This window comes from Vombatus ursinus, unplaced genomic scaffold (genome assembly GCF_900497805.2).
Source record: "Vombatus ursinus unplaced genomic scaffold, bare-nosed wombat genome assembly UNPS02000580.1, whole genome shotgun sequence".
Classification (NCBI taxonomy): Eukaryota; Metazoa; Chordata; class Mammalia; order Diprotodontia; family Vombatidae; genus Vombatus; species Vombatus ursinus.
The window spans coordinates 13,079,865-13,102,508 of record NW_020940358.1 but is presented as its reverse complement, the minus strand read 5'-3'; the positions used below and the strand labels follow the sequence as shown (position 1 = coordinate 13,102,508).

The window sequence follows — 22,644 nt, the reverse complement described above, 5'->3', positions numbered from 1 at the left end:
ATTAAACAGACAGGTGACTTTTCTAAAGTAGTTTATTAACAAATAACCCTGTATAGATTTTGGTAAACCATTCCATCAGTTTTCTGAAGACAAGGCAAAAACAGTGATTTGTATACTTCCCCCTTTGGAAGTATGTTTCAGTAAATTCAGTAAATACTTAAGGATGTGATCCAGGAAATTGAAATTGAAATGTGAGGTAAGACAATTAGAAGCAGCTAGTTATAGTTAATAAAACTTAAACTAGGGGATCCCCAAATGAACAGGACTCTTCAACAGCAAGATTGTAGTTACTGCCTTGTCCATCTTTAAATGTGCTGGTTACAATCCTCATCCAGCCTTTTTCACCCTGAGGGGGGAAAAATGGTATTAAGAGACATACACCCCACTTAAGTTACTCACTAAGGATAGATACCATATATATATATATATATATATATATATATATATACACACACACACATATATATGTGTGTGTGTGTGCGTGTATATGTATATATATGTAACAGGCATTATTTGCCAGTTCCTCTATGCTACAAATATAATTCCTCCCAGAAGGAAGAATTGTTTTTAAACTGGGAAGATTGGAAACAGATGAGAAGCCTGGCCCCCAGCTCAAGGTCAAAAGTAGAATTCCCCCCACCCCTCAAGTGTCTCAACTCCCAGCCAGGCCAATGTTTTGGGGTTTTTTGTTTTTTTTTTTCCAAATTACCCTATTCAGTTGCCCTTATCTGACCTTTCTTCCTAGAGTTACATCTCATTATAGCATTGATTAACTTCTTGTAGAAGGATAAAAATGGATACAATTTAGAAAGGAAGCAAACAGAGCTTCAACATTAACCTGCAACATAAATCCTGCCAAATGTTGCCTTTAAAAGCAGAATTACAAGGGGATGCAGTATCTCACCCCATGACATACACTTCATAAAACCCGGCATCATTTCTAGCCTGATCAAATCTAGTCAGGTCTTACCTGCACTACACTGAAATAAAGCCTGAGCAATCTAACCAACATCAAATTCCTTTATGATGTGTTTCACTTGGTTAAGTGAATGAACTTTTCAAGGGAAATTAACTTACCCAGGGTTCACCCCATGAATTCCGGACAATCCAGTATTCTGTTCCATCATTGTCAACGCCCCACCCAGCCACAGAAATGATATGGTTTATCATGGGTCTAGGATTGTATTCAAAATAGATCCCACCAGTGTAGTTATCCATGCTTTCTGTTGCCATTATGCCACAACTAAAAAGGAAAAAAAGCATATACTTCTACTTAGGCTAATTTTTTCCAAAGTATCAGCTAAATTCAAGCTAAAAGAAATATCATCTGGGTCATTCAGTTCAAAAGTCTCCCTTGGGAAACAATATATGTTTTTGACATTATAGGCAACAATGGCTCATGTCCCCAAACCCTGGGCTTTTCCAATTCCAAATCACCAGCCCCGGAAACAAAAAAGCAGAGTTTTGTTTTTTTTTTTTACCTGATAGGACCATTTGCATATATTTCTGCCATCATCTTTTCTCTCCCAGAAAGGGTACCATAGTCCCCAACTTTCCAGAGGGTATAGTTCTTGATGAAATAGCAATGCTGGAATTCATTGCATGTGCCACATTGGTTAAACTTGTCACATTCTGCAAGCAAAGTTAGATTAAACATGAGATGAGAATCAACTTTCTAAGGAGTTTTGAATAAAGCAAAAACTCAACTGCTTTCCCACTTAGAAAAGAAAATACTCATTAAACAAGCTAGTCAGAACATCTGCTTTTTTAATGGGATCACTAAGGGCAAGCTCCTTAGAATGCTGTGACATAATCTTAACAAAATTTTATGGGCTTTTTCTTGTTCCTGGCAGTCTAGGAAAATAATCAAACCTACTTTCTAGACTAACTAGTATCTTGCCCCCCAAGTAGGGCACAGACAGAGAATAAAAAGGGTGAGAAGGAAGAAAGTAGTAAAAAAAAAAAAAAAAAAAAAAGAATGAGACAAAACGAGATAATCAGGATAGGAAGTGAGGGGCACTTCCTGTGTCACAGAAATGCTGCTTCATGTTTAATAAATTAAAATGCCAATAAATAATCATTAGCTTTTTGAAGTGGATTGTTACAAGGCAGCCTGCTTAGGCTATATAATTATACATTTGTGATGACTTCAAAGTTGCTGGCCTACCCTGGTCTTTGGCCTGGTAGTTGTTGCAGGTCTCATCAGGAATGCCATGCTTGTTAGCATATTCCCACACAAACAGATCATTTCCCCCTTCACAGGACCCAGCATTGCCACAGTCAATCACATGTTGCACAGACAGGAGTGTCGATGGCCAGGCTCCCTTCCTCTTAATGTTGATTCGATCTGTAACGAAAGTCCCAGCATTTTACCTTTCAGAAACTTAAGCCCACAATACTGCTACACCAGAAAAAAGATGTTTTCCAAACAAAGTTAGTAGCAAATGAAGCTGGCAAATAAGTATGAACAACCTGGGTCACTTGGATTTGCTGCATTCTATAGCGACAGACCAAACTGGCATGAAGAAGTAAGTGGACAATATGGATATAGTTCTCAGGACATTTTTTTTCCCCACTAAAAGCTTTTTTTTTTTTTCTTTTTTAACCAGTATGAGGGGCCTGTCTTTGTAAATACCAAGAAAAGTACCTCATAAGTGAACCAAGTTGTCAGGGTATCAAGCTGCTTCTGACTCAAGAGTTACTTCCAAATCATACTAAATGTTCATAATTCTTTTTTTTGTGTGCACTAAATTTTAGTTTATTAGAGTTTTATATTTTAAACAAAAAAATGTATTTAGATCATAGTAGCTAACATTTATATAGCACAGTAAAATGTTTTACATATATTATCTTATTTGATCCTCAACAGTCCTGTGAGGTGGGGTCAGATAAGATAATGGAGGTAAAGCACTTTGCAAACCTTAAAGCACTATATAAATGCCAGTTACTATTTGTTATTATTATTAATTAGCTTATTATTTCAGCCTCCTAACCTACTGCACACCTTTGGAGCTCAAGCAATGTTTATGAAGCAGCACAGAGGGATACTAATAAGTGCTTAACAACTAGGGTAAAGGAGGGGGAGATGTATATATGTATTATAAGTTTAATTTTCCTCTTCAGTCTACATAATCAACAACAGGAAGCTATGTGATGTGGTGGGTAGAATGATAGACCTAGAGTCAAGAAGACCCCAGCTCAAATCCATCCTCAGACATGTAACAGCTGTGTGACCCTGGGCAAGTCATTGGACTCTTTACCTCAGTTCCCTTACCTATAAAATAGGGATAATAATAGCTCCTACTTCCCAGGGTGGTTGTGAGGATCAAATGAGGTAATTGTAAACTGCTTAGAACAATACCTGGTACATAGTAAATGCTATGTAAATGTTAGCTATTGTTATAATGAATCAAGCCCTGATTTGTAGCTGATTGCCAATTTCTGAGGTGTAAATGCACACACTGAAAATTTAACAATCCACTCAAGCAGTTTAGAGGATATTCCTATATGGTGGTAGGTACTATTAATATTCCTATCTGACAGGTGAGGAAATTGAGGCTTTCGATGTAGGCTGACTTGCCAAGGGTCACACAGCCAGTAAATGTCAGAATACAAGCCTAAGTCAGGCACTATTAACCATTCCACATAGTGTTTCTTTTTTAATTACCAGGCAAATTTAGTTTTTTGCAGTGTTCAGTGGTAGCTTTTAATATTTTTTTCAATTGTCTTTCCCCCAGATAGAAAAAAGTAAAATGAATAACATAAAAGGAAGCCCAAACTAGAAGCAATGGGTTACAAATAATGACTATCTTCACTATAGAGTAGAATCTAGTATCAGAACAACACCTTGGGCTTACCACCACCCCTAAGGTCCATTTGTGTCTTAATTAAATCCTTTGTTTATAGGACTTTAATAATTTGTTTTGCTTGTATGCAAAATTGAGTAGTTCAGAGACTAAAGATTCCAGCATATGATGTAACTGTACTGGTACTTTGTCCTTCTTCCCCACCTCTCACAAGAGAGGGACTGTGCTAGTGCTAGGAGCTAGCAAGAACCTCCAAGGCCATTGCTTGTCACAGAGAGTTAGCCTTTTAATTGTTGAATAGGAAAATGGGGCTGCTCACTGATTTTTAAAGTACAGTCAAAGCTCAGTCATCTGTGCCACTCTGAAGGGGAACTATTGTGAAAAAAATTCAAGAATCATTTCCATTTGGCTTCAAAATGCAAATGTAATGTTTTGACATAACACAGCCACCATTAATGGAAAAAGTGGCCCAGAAACTCTTAAATGAACTAGCATTAAATCTGATAGGCAAAACTACAACAATGTAAAGAGGAGGAACAAATATAATGAATCTGAACCTTGTGAAATTGTAAGGACCAAGTTTGGTCCCAGAGAAGGGTTGGGAAAACATAATGCACCTTTCTCCATTACAGAGGTAAGGGGAGTATGGGAATGAAATAAACTATTTTTCCCTCATATTTTAAAATCTTTGTGAGAAGTGGTTTCCTGGATAGTGGAAGGAAGAAATGTATTTGGAAATTACTAGGGATAATGACTGAACCTGTGACTTCTTTCAGAACTCCAGGATAAGCAAAGCTCCTTTACCAATGCAAACTGGCACCTGCTTGTGGCAATATGATCTTAAGAGTTGCTTAGAGCATACAGCATATGTCAGAGACAGGACTTGATCCCTGGTCTTCTTAGCTTAGAATTCAGCTTTCTATTAATTATACCACACTGCCTCTCGTTGTCAAGCATACTACAGTGCTCACATGATTAAGCCTGTTTTCCGAGGGGGCCTCAGCCTGGTGAACGAAATTCTTGCCGACTTGTCTTTTCCCTCCAAAAAAAAAAATAAAAGCTGAAACCCTGGAAGCTTCCTCCTCGCCACTTTTCTCTTAGACCAATACTAAGGGAACTTTCATCCTGTTCCTTCCCTGAATAACTTGCTGAATAAAGCAGGGGGGAGAACGGAAGTCATGCCATTGTGACCTTAGTTCTTCCCACTGAAACAAACCAAAACTTCTCATCCTGCTCCTGACTTCACTAGGAGGCTGCCTTCCCCCTTTCTCCTAAAGGCTAAGCACATATTTCATTGGGAGAAGAGAAATTTAAGCAATGTCCAATGTACAAAGTCCAGCCCTAAAGTGCCCTTTCGACCTTTTCACTCCCCATCTACCTATTTCACACGTACTCTATTGATATAAATGATGCAACACCCAGAAAGAGCTGAGGGATAAAGGCAGGGCGGGAAAACATGTTGGGGAAATTCTGTATTTTGACAACTAGTCAAAACTTATAGCAACAGAGGATACAGGCAACTTGGCCGTCCTTTGTATACAATGCTTAAGATGTTCCGGCTCCAGAGTATCTTCTCCATTATTATGCCAGTGAGTGGCCTTCTCAAGGCCCCAGCCCTCTCCCCCCAATACCCACAGTCTTAGTAAGGGTCAAAACTTTCAAGCTCACAAACCGGCATTAATCTAAAGGCAAGGGAGAATTTCAAGCATCAACTAAAGGTGAATGGCTTACTTCTCCAGAACAATGGCTTTCTAAACTTTTCAAAGTGCCATGAGTTTGTTTTTCCAGGTAAACTTTTAGAGTTTAAAGTGCCGCAAGCTTTTTTTTGGGGGGGGGTGCGAGGGGCAGTGCTAGAAAGGATTCTCTTACCATAATCAGGAAGGGAAAACAGAAAGGAACACAGGAGGTCGGGTGGGTCTGAGTCACCCAACAGGCCAATTTCGAAATTTTGTGAATTCGCAAAATCTCGAGCACGCGGACACCCAGAATGTCCAGTCATCAAGGTGGAATATTTTGCTCTTCTACATTAGCCGCTTTTTTTTGCCTTGGGAAAGTTCTAGGATCAGCTGCAGAGAACCCCAAACTCCCCACAATATTGACACAAATAGAAGAGGCGTCTTTCCTTCCAATGTGGCCAAAACCCGACCCGTGCCCTGCTGCCCTGTCCTCTGACCCACCTGCCAAGGCGCTGGTACTGCCGTGGGCCCAGCAGGAGCCACAGTACTGGGGGATGTGCTGGTTCCGGGTGATGCTGGCATAGTTGACCCCGTTCACGTTGCGCCAGTCCCAGGCTTTGGGCAGCTCAGAGGGAGACAAATACTCGTGGGGCCTGGGGTAGGTCCTAAAGTGGAGGGAGCAGGAGTCACCTCTGGTATCCGTGCCAAGGTGGAGGCGCCCTGGTTTCCTTAACTCGCACTCATCTTTCTGTCCCGTACATAAACTTACACATGCATACACGTGCGCGCGCACATACACACGAACATGCACCCGCACCCTCTCCCCACCCCCACGGAAGGGCAGGCGTGTGCTAAGTCCAGATTCCGCGTCCACAGGGCAGCCTGGAGGGGGGAGGCGGGAGCCGCCTTGTCAGCCTCGCCGGGGCCGGACAGTTCTCTCCTTTGCAGGGTGGGTGTCACCCTAAAACTTCCCAGGACACCCGGGGCCCCTGCTCTCAGGTGGGGCTCTGACCCTTCCCTCTACCCTCCGTGCCGCCCGCGGCTGGAGCAGAAGAGGAAGCGTGCGCCTCAGGCGCCGCGCTCCCAGGGTGGGGTCCCAGGGCTCCCCTCCCCACCTGCGCCCCTGGGGCTGGTCCCCCAGCAGCGGTCGGTAGCAGCTCTGGCCCTGCCGGTAGTACATTCCCGCGGAGCCCAGGCTCCAGCTGTCCCAGAGCACCAGCAGAAGCAGCGACAGCTGCGGCAGCAGTTGAGCCATCCCGTGTTTCTTCGGGGATCCTGGTACTCGCTTCTCCACCTTTCCCGGGCTCGGAGCGACGGAGTTTGGCTACGCCCGCTGGGCCTCCTTATAGCGGCGTCCGCTCGGACCCACCCTCGGGGCGGTCCTACCCTCCTCCCCTCTTCTCCCCTCCCCCTCGCCCCAGGCCGGCCCGTGCTGGTGGATCTCTTAGCCCCGCTCCGCCCACAAGTCTGTGAAGCTGAGGGCCCCAGGGAGGCCCCTCCACCGGCCGACTGGGCCCGGGGTGCCGGGCCCCGCAGCAGCCCCGACGAGACCTCGCAGGCTACATTCCCCTACATTCCCTTCACCCCCGGCGCTGCGTCTGTGAAGCCCCAACATTCCAAGTGAGCTCCTGGAGTAGCCCCCGCAGACGACCGCTGGGATATACCCCCTTGAATTTGATCCAGATCTTAATCTTGATCTTGATTTTGAACTTGTCTTGGAGGTAAATCTACCCCGGGATGACTTTTCACCAAGTCCTTTTGGCTGAAAGCAGCCTGCTGGAACAAAAACGCTCTTGATTAAGTAAAGCTCAAGAACTAGAAAGATGGCCAGATGCCTCACCTCATCCGTGCACTTGGCTTCCATACCACCTCTAAGCAAGATTCCCAAATTTTTCTCTCCAATATCAATCTCTCTTCTGACCTCTAAAGCTACATCTCCAACTGCCTTTTAGGTGAGCAAAGCCCAGCATTCAAAATTGCAGAGGATTAATAAGGTGGGGAAATTTCCTGTTCAGAAAGGAAATAGCACAACGGGGAAATAGAGTCAAGAAGATCGGATCTTAGGCCATGCTAAGTGATCCCTAAAACTTTTCCTAGGCACAAACATCCACCTTTAGCAGTTCCCATACTGCAGCACCATTTTCTACTGTTGACTTCATGACAGTTCAAACAACCATCCCTGTAATCAAAACTCAAAACAATAAATTATAGTCCCAAGAATTTTTTACCTCAAATAGCAAGATTTCACTAACCCCAACTTAGGGCTTGAATATCTTTACTTATGTTTCCCTAACAGTTAACATGTCATTTATCCTTTACTTATGAATTAAAACTCACCACATTCTAGGTTATACCTGATAGTTGACTCCTATTAATATGTTGAAGCTATATCTTTAAACCACCCTATGCACTTTCATAATCTTTATAAGTGACAGTCAAAAATTCATATGTTAGGCTTCAGGCAATCTCCCCACCATTTCCCTCCTTGGATGAACCCATGCCATAAGTAACCAAGGGAGGACAAAAACAAGAGATAGGATAGGTTTGCTGGGTCTGCTTATTCACTATTAAGACTTACTTTGTTTACAGGACCCTCTTGAACTGCTTCATAAAATGGTTCTAAGGAACAGTTCAAGAAACATTATCTTAGAAGTTCAGTTTCTCTCCGAGGATAGGTTATAATGGCTTTACAGAAAATAAAGGAGTTCATCAGACCATAGATGCAGAGTTGGAAGGAACTCAGAGGTCAACTAGTCCAACCCTCTCATTTTACATATGAGGAAACTGAGGCCCAAAAAGGGGGAACCATCTATCCAAGGACCTGCAAATAAGAGTCAAAACCCAGATTTGAACCCAAGTGTTCTGAAACAATGCCCTAAAGAAAAATAATTTGTCTTACATGTGAATGTTAAAAAGAAAGAAAGAAAAAAAAGCAATCCTCCTTAAACTGAAGTGAGGAACTGAAAACAGAAGTTAAAATGAGAATGGTTGATTTTATTACTCTTCTCTTGAGCAATGATCTTCATCCTGCCTGTTCTCAGCTCACTTATGATGAATATCAATAATACTTTTAGCCAGGGGCAGCCAAGTGGTGCAGTGGATAGAGCACCAGCCCTGGAGTCAGGAGGACCTGAGTTCGAATGCGGCCTCAGCAGACACATAACACTCACTAGTGGTGTGACTCTGGGCAAGTCACTTAACCCGAATTGCTTCACAAAAATAATATTACTTTTAGCCAGACAGATTCAAGACATATCTTATTTTCTACCCATTCCCATCTGAAAAAAGAATGCCAGGCTCAAATATTTTAGCTATTTTCAATAATAAAACGTATTGAGTACAAAAAACAGCATCGTCAGTTACCGAACTGATGGTAAATTCTTCAACTTGAAAAGACTACAAGCCAAGACCAAAGTCGAAGGAATGTTGGTGCATGATTTTTTGTTTGCAGATGATTGTGTGCTCAATGAAGCCTCTGAGGATGAGATGCAACAAAGAAAGTATAGATCGTTTCTCTGCTGCTTGTACTAATTCTGGCCAAACAATTAACCCCAAGAAAACACAGGTGCTCACTCCATCCATATGTGGAACCATCGATTATTGCAAATGGAGCTTTGAATGCTGTGGATAAGTTCACTTACCTTGGTAGCGTACTTTCCAGGGAAGTACACATTGATAACGAGGTTGATGCACACATTGCCAGAGCTAGCTCAGTGTTTGGGAGGCTCCAAAGGAAAGTGTAGGAGAGAAGAGGTATTAGACTGACTACCAAACTGAGTCTACAGAGCCATTGTGCTGACCTCATTGTTGTATGCCTGTGAAATCTGGACAGTATACCATCGCCATGCCAGGAAACTGAATCAATTCCATTTGAATTGTCTTAGGAAGATTCTGAAGATAACCTAGCAGGATAAGATACCAGACACCGAGGTCTTTTCTTGAGCTCAACTGCCAAGCATTCAAACTCTATTTCAGAGAGTGAGAAAAAAAAAGACTATTTTATGGAGAACTCACACAGAGCAAGCGTTCATATGGTGGTCAGAAGAAGCAATACAAGGACACTCTCAAGGTCTCTCTTAAGAATTTTGGAATTGATTGTGTGACATGAGAGACAACTGGCACAGGACCACTCAGCATGGCGTGCCCTCATCAGAGAAGATGCTGTGCTTTATGAGCAAAACAGAATTGAAGTAGCTCAAAGAAACATGAGATGCACAAATTTAGGGAATCCACCTCAAATATTCACATGGACTCTTCATGCCCGACCTGTGGTAGAGCATTCCAAGCTCTTATTGGTCTGATCAGCCACAGTCGGACACACTGTAACTTGACTCTAGCATAGCAACATACAACATGTGTCATAGACAACAACCAACCAATTTTAAAGTACCCAGAAGAAACTTTTTATAACAAAAGTCAGGGCGGGGGGAAGACTATGTTACATTAAATTTTTCCCATTGTATTTGGGGATATATGATTTGACCCAGGATATTGCTAAATCCATGTACTAATTCAATTCAACAAATATTTTGAAAAGTGCCTACTAGATGCAATTCACTATCATGAGTCTTGTAAGAGGCCACTGAGAGACAATTTATTATGGAATTTTGCTACTCTCGTTTTCAGATTGTATTTTTAAATTAGCTCTTTTATAGACAAGTCATAGGGGCAACGGAGTCAATCCAATCCAATAAACATTTGTAAAGCATTTACTATGTGCCAGGCACTGTGTTGAACATTGGGGATACAATAAAAAGGAACATAGTCTCTGCCTTCAAGGAGCTTACAATTTAAAGGGTGAGACAACACATAAAAGAAGGCAAGAAAGAGGGGAATGGGGTGGAGGGGGAGAGAAAAACTAAGAAGACTGTGGGACATGGAGTAAAAGACCTGGACTTTTGCTATTCACTAGTTATGAGACCCCAGGCAAGTCATTTAATGTTCAGGATTAATCATCATTGATGGAGGATGTTGACCAATATTGGAAGGAACAATGATTTCATGTTTGAAACTAAAATTGGACCTCAGCAATCATTTAGTACAATCTATGCCTGATGGAGAATCATATCTACAACCTCACTGACAAGTAATTATCCAGCCTTTGCTTGAAGCCCTTCAGTAACAGGGATCTTACTACCTATTCCCAGGATAGTAATTTTCTATTCTTTTGTAATGGGGATCTCGCACATGCCAGAGGGCATCAACTTACTTGATTGATGCAACTTTCCCAGATGGAGAGTCTGAGGAACCTGCTTCCTGGAGAGACTGTGGAATGTGTGGAAGTGTTGTAACTAGTTCCAGTCTGCTAACCACTTGGTTAGGAGAAGACATTTTCGATTAGCTGTGTAGCTAATCAGATCTGGGGGTACCTTTCAAAAGGCCTGACTCAGCTTTAGCCTACTCTCTTTGCCCTGGCACTCCTGGGTATCTCATTACTCATTGTTCACAGCAGTGCTAGAAGAGGAGAGAATCCTTGAGGCTTTCTCCCCTCTGAGCCTTTTGTGAAAGGGTCTGGGTCCTTGGTCTCTGATTTTGTCCTTTTCCATTTTAAGTGAAGGGAATGAAGCCTCTGGTCTTGTGAATTAATTGGGAATTGTTGAAAGAGTTGTGCACTAAAAGAAATGATGAACTCAATGATCTTAGAAAAATACGGAAAGATTTGCATGAAATAATGAAAAGCAAAATGAGCAGAACCAAGAGAACATTGTATATAGTAACAATAATATTGGTTTAAGAACGACTTTGAGTGAATGAGTTATTTTGACTATTATAAATACCCAAATTAACTATAATGGACATATGAAAAAAGATGCTATCTGCATCCAGAGAAAGAACTGACAAATAGAAGTATGTATAGAATAATTTTACAGATATATATCTATATATATATATATATATAGATATATATACACACAACCTATTTGTGTCTAATGGTAACCATCTTGGGGGAAGGGGAGGAGAGGGAAGAAAAAAAAGAAATTCATGTGATAATTTTGTTTTGTATTTGAAAGAAATAGCAAGTTGTACATTGCAGTTTCAAGTGCAATCATCTCTTTTATTGCACTATGTTAGGGAAATGCTTGTTTTATTCTATAAATTAAAAAAAAAAAATAGGAGAGTGTTCCAGCATTCAAGCATTCTAGAATCTGGGTTTTGTGACCAGTACAGCATTGGTACCCAGGAGCTTCTTGAGTGACCTTAGGGATCTGGCCCTGGGTAAACATGCTGACTTCTCCGGTAGTCACATTCAATCTAAATATGAACTTGATGAGACCAGCGCTATGTAGGACCTGAGCTAAATTGTGATCCCTTAAAGCTATATAGAGTCTAGGGGGACCTGGGCCCAAGCTTGGGGAGCACGAGGGACAAAGATGCAGTTCAAAGCTCCTGGAAATCCTTTTACTGGAGTCCTCAAGATAGTGCCCTTAGCTATTGTGTGGCTTTTCCTCTGAGCTTTTTGAAGAGCCTGGAATGTGTTTTCCTCATCTCATTCAGTCTGTTCTTAGGTCCTAGTGCAGACATTGCCATTGGCCAGTTATTCTGGAGACATTGCTAGGATGCCTATAGAAATATGGGAAGATCAAAATCTTCCAGTCCTCCAAAATTCTCCATGTCTGTCTTGGGCCATGGGGGAGTGAAATGGCTAAGGCATTCCCCCGGCCCCCCAATAGGGGCTTAGCTGGAACTCTTTCTCCTCTATACTGTTAGGTGAAGCTAGGTAGCAAAGTGGGCTCTAGGTAGCAAAGAGCTCTGGGCCTAGAATCAGAAAGACTCAAATCTGGTCTCAGACATTTACTGGGTGACCTTGAGCAAATCATTTCTGTTTGCCTCAGTTTCCTCAGCTGTAAAATGGGGATAATAATAGTACCTAACACCCAGGGCTGTTCTGATAGGATCAAATGAGATAATATTTGCAAAAGCCTTAGCACAGTGCCTGGCACATAGTAGGCACTTAATAGATGCCGTCTATTATTATCTACACTGCCAGGCACTTGAATCTCTGACCCTAACTAGTTTGAAAACCAAATCTCTCAGTCAAAATAGACTTGATACTAGAGAACTGTGTTGTTCACAACCAACATACAACTGAGTTGTGTTTTTACCTTGTAGATATATCATGGTATAGCATCTTCTGATCGATTTGCCCAATGACCCCCACCCCCACCACCTAACTTACTAAACTTCCCATAATGAGAACTTAAATGTTAATTTCAAAGAAAAACAACTTTGAAGGACTTAGGAATTCTGATTAATGCAATGACCAACCACTTATTCGAGAGGAGTAACTTGAAAATCCTACAGAAGCAGTTTCAAGGCAGCCCTAACTGGTCCAGGATGCACTCTTTCCTTTTCCTTAGTTTGGAAGTTGCCCTGCTCCACAAGGAACTTATTATATTCAGAAAAAAAAGGTCCTAGGAATGCTTTATAAGTTTAAGTTTCCCTTTTGTTTAATCTTCCCTAGCAGTCAGCTAGTTTTAGTATCAAAGTAAGTTAATCATTAGGAAATGAGATAATACCATCTGATTATAGTAAATGAGGAACTTAGAGAAGGGAAGTTAGAATGAGGTGGTCTTGGAGCTTGTGGTAATTAAGCTTTGGTGCTGTCTTTGCACAATTAGCTCCTTAGAGATAAGATTTCTCTACAGCTGTAAACAGCCTCTCTCTCTCTCTCTCTCTCACTCTCTCTGTCTTTGTCTCTGTCTCTGTCTCTCCTCCTAAAAAACAGATAGGTCACATTTTTAAACTTACATTATCTTAAGGCTGGACCGGGTTGGTCTTAGAGGAACACCTACTCCAAATTCGTCATTTAACAGATGAGGCAGAGGGCAATTTGCCTTAGGACCCAATCACCTGAGTCGAGTGACCTTTCTGCTCTTTGGTCTAACAGATAGATTGCTCCAGCAATGGTCTACTTGACATTCGTTGTGGACCTCAGGAGAAGCCCTGATTATGAAAAACCCCTTTCCTGACTAGTCAAAAAGGTAATGCAATCCTTAGACCCAACCCACTTCAGTTATAAGGGGCCCGACCCTCATGTTATCATCACTGGACTCAGCAGGACCAGGCTCATGCATTTCTGGAGCCCGTAATGTGTGTCCATAACATCCTGGCCTTCTTTGCCTCGTTGAAGGCCTGTCCTATGGTACCTTTATTTGTAAATTTTAAATTTCTGTTGATATATTATGTTTTTACATCACCTTCACTTCTGAATATATCTTTCCCATTCTCCTTTCCTCTTGTTCCCTCCCCACCCCAGTGAACCATCTTTTGTTTAAAAAAAGAAAAGGGAGGGGGGAGGAAAAGCCGTTTAGTGAAACCAGCCCAACCCTTTAAGATGTTTACACACACACTTTTAAGTTCCCCTTCCTCCCCATGGGCTCTCCCTATGTTTGCCTTAGTGAAGCTTGTTACTCCTCCACATTGACACAAGTGCTATTTATTAGGTTCTTATTTAGATTTCAGAAGCAAGAGCTGGGGGGGAGGGGGAGGAGACAAACACAATGGAGGGGATCTGGGAAGATCCCTACTTTTTACCTAAATCATTGGAGTCATTAAGTCAGAAAAGTAGGGTCTAGTTCTAGTAGTTCTGAGAGAAAGAGAGAGACAGAGAGAGAGGGAGGGAGGGAGAGAGAGAGAGAGAGAGGAAAGAAGAATCTGATCTTCTCTACCTGGCAGAAAATGGTGGAGAAGATTATTGTGAATACAAAGTATTAATTCAATTCAACAAATGCTTATTAAACAACTATTATGCATAGTGTTAGAGCAAAAAAAAAATAGTCCCTAGGGATCTCAAGGAGTTTGTAGTCTGCTAGAGGGGATATAACAAGTACACAAATAAGAATAACACAAGGAGGATCCCTTTGCTGAGGAGATTGCAGAAGGCTTCAGGGAGAAGGTGGCACCTCAGGTGAGCCTCAAAGGAAGCCAAGGATTTGGTGAGTTCAGGATGGGAGAAAGCATTCCAGACATAGGAGATGGTTTGTAGAAATACATGGACATAGTAATAGCCAAAGCAGCTAGGCACTGCAGTGGGTAGAGATTCATTTTTGTGAGTTCAAATCTGGCCTCAAAAGACTTTCTAGCTGTGTGACCTAAGCAAGTCACTTAACCCTGTTTGCCTCAGTTTCCTTAGCTGTAAAATGAGCTGGAAAAGGTCAATCAGTTAATAAGCATTTATTAAGTGCCTACTGTGTATCTTCCAGGAACTGTGCTAGGCTCTGAGGACACAAAGAAAGGCGAGGACAGACAGTCCCTGCTGTCTCTGTCAGTTTAACGGGAAGGCAAGTATACAAACAAGTGTATACAAGTAAGACACAGTCTACACTTCGGATAGACTCAGAGGGTCTGGGATTAAAAATTAGATTAAAAATTAAAAAGATTAAAAAGGTCTGGGAAAGACTTCTTGCAGAAAGTGGGATGTAAGTTGGGTGTGTGGCATTGTAAAGGTTGAAGGAAGTCAGATCAGAAGTCAGATCAGAAAGGGGCTTAGATTCGGGGACCACAGAGGAGTTTGAGCAAAGGAGCGGCATGATTAGCTCTATACTTTAGAAAGAGTATTTTCCCAGATTGAATAGGATGGCCTGGAGAAGGGGACACAGGGAAGATCAATTTGGAGACTCTGTCAGCCATGTCCCAATTGACAAAAATGGTCAAAGGACATGAATAGGCAGTTTTCAGAGGAAGAAATCCAAACTTTCAGTAGCCATGTAAAGAAAATGTTCTAAGTCACTAATAAATAGAGAAATGAAAATTAAAACAATTCTGAGGTACCACTTGACACACATCAGATTGGCAAAGTTGACCAAAAAAGGAAAATGATAAATGCTAGAGAGGCTGTAGGGGAAAGAACAAGGAAATCAGCAAGTATATATAGCACCTACTTTGTGCCAGGCACTGTGCTAAGCACTTTACAAATAGAGTGCTGGGCCTGGAATCAGGAAAACCTGAGTTCTAATCCAGCCTCAGACACTTACTAAACTGTGTGATTCTGGAGAAGTCACTAAACCTGTTTGCCTCAGTGTTCTTGACTGTAAAATGGGAATAATTATAGCACCTGCTTTTCAGAGTTGTTATGAGGAACAAATGAGATATTTATAAAATGGTTAATCAGTGTCTGGCATGTGATTAAATGTTTATTCCCTATACCTCAAAGAGATCAAAGAAAGAAAATGAACAATTTGTACAAAAATATTTATAGCAATTTTTGTGGTGGTAAAGAATTGGAAATTGACAGGGTGACCATCAATCAGGGGATAGTTTCAGAGAAAGCAGGGAAGATTTGTAAGAAATGATGTGGAGTGAGGTAAGAAAAATGAGGAGAATAACTTATACAATAACAACAATACTATAAAGACTTTGAAAAATTAGGAATTCTAATCAATACAACAACCAACCACAATTTCAGAGAACTCAGGATGAAAATATGCTGCCATGCACATATATATATAGATGGATAGACAGATATGTGAATACACATATCTATCTATCTAGACAGAGAGAGAGCCAACGCAAGAATTTGTTTTGCTTGAGTATATATGTTTTAACAGATTTTGCTTTTCTTGCTTTCTCAAAGTGGTGGTGGTGGGAGAGGGAGGAGAGCTTTGGTGAAGAAAGAAGTGAGATGGAGAGAATGGGAACCTGAATATAAAATAAACAATTGAATTTTTTAAAAATTGAAGATGTAGGGGAAAAATAGACACCAAAATATTCTGTGATAACTTGATGAATAGTGTAGAAAACCCCAACCACTTGGTAGTAAAAAGTTCCTAGGCCCTATATAAGGACCTAGGAAAGCAGATGGTCTCATCTGTGATTGCAACAACTACTTGCTGTCCTTGGACAAGAGACCCCATAATTTTGTCTTTTAAGCATTTGGTCTCCTCCCCTTGTCTCTTGTCCTTGAACAGGGAATGTTTTCTTTTTCTGATAATAAATCCTTCCATTTGCATTCCAAATACTCCCCACTTCTCCCCTGGCTAATTCCCCTCTTTCTCTGTCCCTCCCTCTCCTATGAAATGCTTTATTTTTTTTATCCCAAGTTGCCACAAAATACTACTGATTGGCAGTATACTGTCAGAAGGCATGAAAGAGCATGAACATCAAATTTGTACCCCAGGAATCAGAATTTGCTGTTAGTAAAAGCAGATTCCTTAGCATCTCTTCACTTTCAGCATGGTCTCCTATCCTTGACCCATAGTCACCTGACCCTTACTGATGGATATGCCCCTCCCAAGTTCAAGAGAACTTCTCAACAGAGGCTGTGTCAAAAGCCTAGAGAAGAGGTAAGGGACTAGACCTAGGGTCATATCAATGTGTGAAGGGTAGAGGAGAGTTGTAGAAGCAGAATGGCCAGCTTAATGAATTTGGGGGTGAAGTGGGGAGGAAAGAGTCAAGGATGACTTGGAGGCTTCAAACTTGGGTGACTGGAAGGAAAATGGGGCCCTCCACAGAATTGGGTAAGTTTAGAGGGGAGATCTTTTTCCCTCTTAGGAAGTGGGGAGGAAGATAATGAATTTTGTCTTGAACTAGTTAAGTTTGAGGAGCTAGTGGGAATCCACCTGGAAACAGCATGATAAGAGCCTAGGGTTAAGGAGAGAGATTAAGACTGAATGCTCAGTTTTGGATATTCCCTGTGTGGAAGTCATACCTGAATGCATGGAAGCATATCAAGTCACCAAGAGAGTGAGAGAAGAGGGTCCCAGACAGAGCCTTGGGGAAACACCCAAACTCAGTGCACTGGAAATGGATCATGACCCATCAAAGGAAATTAAGGAGAGGTCAGACAGGTAGGAGGAGACCCAGAAGAGGAGTATCACTGAAGACCAGGGAGAAGGGAGAATCCAAAAGGAGGGGTAATCAACAGCATTGAAAGTTGCAAAGAGATCAAGGCGGATGAGAGAAGGCCACAAGAATTAGCAGGTAAGAGACCATTGGTAGCTTTGGAAAGAACAATTCCAGTAGAGCGGTAGGGTCAGAAGCCAGATGGTTAAAGGGTTATGAAGTGAGTGGGTGGTGAGGAAGTGGATGTACAAAGTGTAGGTGACTTTTTTTTAGAAGTTTGTGAAAGACAGAGAAGTAGAGGATGGTATCTTGGGTTTAGCACAGGGTCAAATAAAAGTTTTTTAAGGGTGGGGGAGATCTGGGCATACTTATAGGCAACAAGGAAAAAGTAGAAGGAGCCAATGGATAAGAAAGTATTGAAGAGGAAGGTAAGATGGGAAGAGGATGAGCCAAAGGCAAGCTTCCTGAGGAGAAGGAAGAGGCTAGAGCAAAGGCACAAGTAGAGATCTTGGCCTTGGCCAGGAGAAGAGCGATCTCTTCCTCATAGACTGCAGCAATGAAAAACAAACAAACAAACATGATGCAAAAAGGGTTTGAGGTATGGAAGAAGGGAGAAGAGGGAACTCAGGCCGATTGCCTCAATGATCTCAGTGAGAAAGGAGGTATTTAGCTGAGAAGGAGTGAATCAATTAGAAAAAAATTAAGACTTGGTTTCAATAGGAAGGGTCTAGTTGCAATTACACAACAAAGCTCAGGGTATCTTAACTTGGAGTCCATGGATAGATTTCAGAGGGTCCATGAATTTGGATGGGGAAAAAAATTACATCTCTTTTCAGTAACCTTTAACTGAATATTAGTTTTTCCTTCCATTATGAATATAGATAATAAACTGTAGTAGTACTGGCAGCCCTAGTGACTTTGTCACTAATAGAAATTACAGGTATTTTCATATTAGAATTGTTGCAGGTATCTTAAATTACTTTGAAATTACTAAACTTATTATGCCCACTGCTAGATTTATCACTGTCATACTTTAACAAGCATTTTGATAGCTATGTTTCAGTATTATTGGTTTCCTTTGTAATCTTATGTTTTCTTTTATGCATTTTATTCTGAGGAGTCTATAAGAAGACTTTATCAGACTGCCTGAGGCTCACATGACCCCAAAAAGATTAAGAATCCATTTGCTAGATAAAGCAAGCTAAATAAATTAATTCCTCACACTCCTAAAGAAGCAAAAATAATAAAGGGTGTGGATAGAGGACCATAGAATTGGAGCCTCAAGGGACCTTAGGGGCCATCTAATCCACCTGCCTCATTTCACAGGTGAGAAAAGAGGTATTTAGAAGGTAAGTAACTGACCCAAAGTCACATAGGCAGAATCAGAATTTGAATGCATGTCTCCTTACTTAAAGTCCTGCACACCACACCATACCCAGGATTGGGGTTTTAGCAAGGTGTGAGCAGTGACAAAACAAAGAAGCAAGGACATTAAGAGCAGGGCAGTGTATAGCTGAATTGGTTAGCTATAGAATTGGAAGGTTATTAAATATCTACCTGTTTAACTTCCCATCCTCCTTCCTCTACCCAGTCCCTCACCAAGGTTAGTTTAGCTAACAGATTTTACAAGCAAGGCTTATACCCAGAGAAAAGCCATAGGAACAAAATATGTTCACAACCCTGCTCATTTCCTTTATTTCAATATTTCAAAGATCTTTAATTTTGTTATTGTGGGTACTCACCCAACTAAGAGTTGCTCAGATTAAAAAAAATCCATCATCCCATAGCCTTGGGCTAATTGTGAGACAAAAGGCACAGTTTATTATCAGTCTTCTTACCTAGTTGCAACTTGCCAGGGTGTTTACTCTGGTGTTCACTGCCAGCACAGCCTCCTAGCAAAACCCAGGGTGACCTCCCCACCTGGAGAAGTTAAGAAAGACTTAAGGAAAAATTCCTCTGATTTGATCTTGAGAAATAACTTAACTGATGTCATTCAAGGAATGGGCTTCTAAGTTTGCCCTAGAGTTATAGAAGGTTAAAAGTGGAAGATATTGTATAAATCAGTATTGATTATATATCAATGGAGCAGTTTGGGAAAATCTTAACCATTCCCCAGAAGCTAGAGAAGAGGTCAGGGGCCATATCCAATTGTCCTGATCCATATCTGGCCACTGGACCCAGAGGGCTCCAGAGGAGAAAGTGAGACTGGTCACTTTGCACAACCCTCTTTCACTTAAATCTGATTCACTTGCAAATCAGAGCATCATCACCTTCCTGATGTCATGATTCCTCTTCAAGAATGAAGAACAAACAACAACCAGAGAAGAGGTCACTTTTGTTTTGGGTGAGGGTTGCCTTATGGGAAAATTCTAGGCCTTGGAGTCCCTGATTCTACAAACTTAACCAGAGACAGGATTCTTGGGAGTGGCTAGTTTAGAAAGAGGGCTAAGGCCTGATGGAGGAGCCAGAGCTGCAAAATGGTTAGAATCATATCTATTTACATTAAAGAAAGCATCAAATTACCCAGACGCTGAGGTCTGAGGAACATTAACAAAAACACGGGGAAGAAGGAAGAGAGAGCCCAGAGTGACTCACTGGAATGTCCTTGTGACTGATCAAGGGTAACACAGCAAAATGCTTTATTCAGTACTTTGGCCTGAGTCTCCAGAGGGAACTGTAATCTGAACCTAGGAGTATTTTTCTTCAGAAAATCAAATGGTTAGTTAGAGTGTTTTGGCCTTTATGAAGCCTGCGTAAACTTGTCAATCTAGAATCATTATGTTACTAAATTGGTTTTATTTACCTGTTACTCAGTTGGGAAGTTGGGTCATCTAAAATGCTAATAGCTAATATTTATATAGCTTAAAGTTTGTAAAGCTGTATCTCATTAGATGATCCACAACCCAGTGAGGAAGGGGTTATTCTCATCTCCATTTTATAGATGAAGAAACTGAGTCTGGGAGAGGGCAAATGACTGGCCCAGGATCAGACAGCTAGTAAGTATAAGGAGCAGAATTCAAATTCAGATCTTCCTGTCTCTAAGATTCATTCAATCATTCATTCATGTAATGAATATTTATTAAGCCCCTCCTACAGCATGGGCCAGTCTAAGCACTGGAGGAGTGATAGGAAAATACCACTTCCTGTCCTCTGGAGTTTTTCAGTCTACTGGGAGAAAAGGCTCCAATACAAATGACTATAACACACAATAATAATGTGTGATAAAAACAAAATGAAGTGTTATGTGAAGTAGGGAGTGAGAAGAGAGGTGGGAAAGGTGGCATTTGAGCTGGGCTTCAAAGAATATATAGGGGGCAGCTAGGTAGCCAAGTGGATAGAGTACCGGCCCGGGAATCAGGAGGACCTGAGTTCAAATCAGACCTCAGACACATGATAAGTCACTAGCTGTGTGACTCTGGGCAAGTCACTTAACCCTGATTGCCTCACCAAAAAAAAAATATATATATATATATATATATATATATATATATGTATATATGAATTTAATAGGTGAAGGGCGGCGGGGAAGAGGAGGGTGTTCCAGGTTTAGCAAACAACATGAGATAGTCAGGAAAGGGCAGTCTATCCTCTGGGTCAGAAAAAGTAAACTAATGTACTAGAGTACAGAATGTATAGAGGGAAGTAATATGAAAGAAGGCCAGAAAAGCTGGTGAACTGTGGAAGGCCTTGAATGCTAGGCAGATAAATTTGGACTTTAGTCCCTATACAGGAGAAACCTAGGAAAGATTTCTGAGTGGAGGAAGAATATGGTCAGATCTGTGGCCATGGAATATTTTTCTGGATGCTGAATGAAGGATGAATTAGAGGAGAGAGAGGAGAGGAGATGTAGGAGTAACACCAATATGGGAGGCTGGTGGCATGGTGATCCCATAGACAGAAATAGTCAAGTTCAAAGGAGGAGTTGGCTTTGTAGGAAATAGTGCCTGGTACATACTAAGCACTTCAATGCCTGTTGATGGTTTATAGGAAAGATAACAAGCTCAGTTTTGGATATTCCGAGTTTGAGGTGCCAGTGGGACAACCAGTGTGGTAAAGAAGCAGGGTCAGTGTTTGGCAGAGAGAGTCAGGACTAGAGATACATATCTGTGAGTCATCTGCATGGAAATTTTAGCATCATAAGATTAGAGCTGGAAGGGACCTTAAAGGTCTCGAGTCCTATACCCTCATTTTTTCAGATGAGAACCTAAGGCTCAGAAAGGCAACATAGCTAATTTCAGCTAAGGCAGGATTTAAACCAGGTCTTCTTGACTCTTTAGTCCAGTGCTGTCTACACTGCACTACTGTATACCATGATAACTGGGACAAAGGGCCATGAGGATGAGGAACAGATTTAGTGTGAGAGAGAAAAAGGTGAGAGGTCATGGTCTTCAAGTGGAACTTCAGGACATTAGCCCTAGAAGGGAAAATGCATCCATTTTGGACCTCAAAGCCCATCTAGTCCAACATAGATGTGAGCATATCAGAATCAAAAAGTTGGAAGTGACCTAAGAAGTTAGGCCTTTCCACTTGTACCTGCACAAGACTACCCTCCACAATATCCCTGACAGATGGACATCCCCTTCCACTTAAAGAAGGAAGTAACTGTCATCATGACATTAATGAGTGTCACTCCTCTCAGCTTGCCATCAAGAGTCAGAAGTCAATAAAGTAACAAGTATCTAACAAGTACCTGCTACATGCCAGGCCCTGTGCTAAGCTATGGGGATACAAAGAAGGGCAAAAAAGAAAAACAGCAAAATAAGACAAAGTTCCTGCCCTCAAGAAACTTGCAATCTCATCAGGGAGACAATATGCAAACAACTATGTACAAAGAAAATACAGACAGGACAAAGTAGAGATAATCAAGGAAGGGAAGGCACAGGATTATAGGGAATGGGAAATGCTTCCTGCAGAAGGTGGATTTTTGGCAGAGACCAGAAGGAAGCAGGTAAGCCAGGAAGAGGAGATGAGAAGAGAGAGAATTCCAGTCACTGGAGACAGCTAGTTAAAATTCAAAAAATTGGAAGATGTCTTGGGGGGAAGGGAAGGGAATAGCAAGGAGGTTAGGGTCATTTTATCATAGAAAATGTGGAGGGGAGTAAGGTGTAAGAAGATTGGAAAGGTAGGAAGAGGCCTGCTTGTGAAAGTCTTCAAATGTCAAACAGGATTTTATATTTGATCTTGGATGTAAATAAGGAGTCACTGGTGTTTATTGAATTGGTGGATGGGGTGGGATTTAAAATGGTGAGATCTGAAATTTAGGAATATCATCTGGACAGTTGGGTAAAGGATGGACTGGGGGGGGGGGGGGGGGGGGGGGGGCGGGGGGGAGAGACAGGAGGCAGGGAGACCAAGCATAAGGTTATTGAGATAGCCCAGGT

The 22,644-nt window shown here is 41.5% G+C and overlaps 1 protein-coding gene across 1 annotated transcript; it reads right to left on the bottom strand.

The window, feature by feature from the left end:
- Positions 1-16: 16 nt before the first annotated feature.
- CTSZ (cathepsin Z) lies at positions 17-6,810 on the bottom strand. The gene is made up of 6 exons (XM_027850550.1): positions 6,598-6,810; positions 5,984-6,147; positions 2,168-2,347; positions 1,482-1,632; positions 1,078-1,243; positions 17-346 (listed from the first exon to the last, which is right to left on the bottom strand). Exons 1-6 carry the CDS (start codon positions 6,735-6,737, stop codon positions 236-238), a joined length of 912 nt encoding a protein of 303 aa, XP_027706351.1. The 5' UTR covers positions 6,738-6,810; the 3' UTR covers positions 17-235.
- Positions 6,811-22,644: the final 15,834 nt, after the last annotated feature.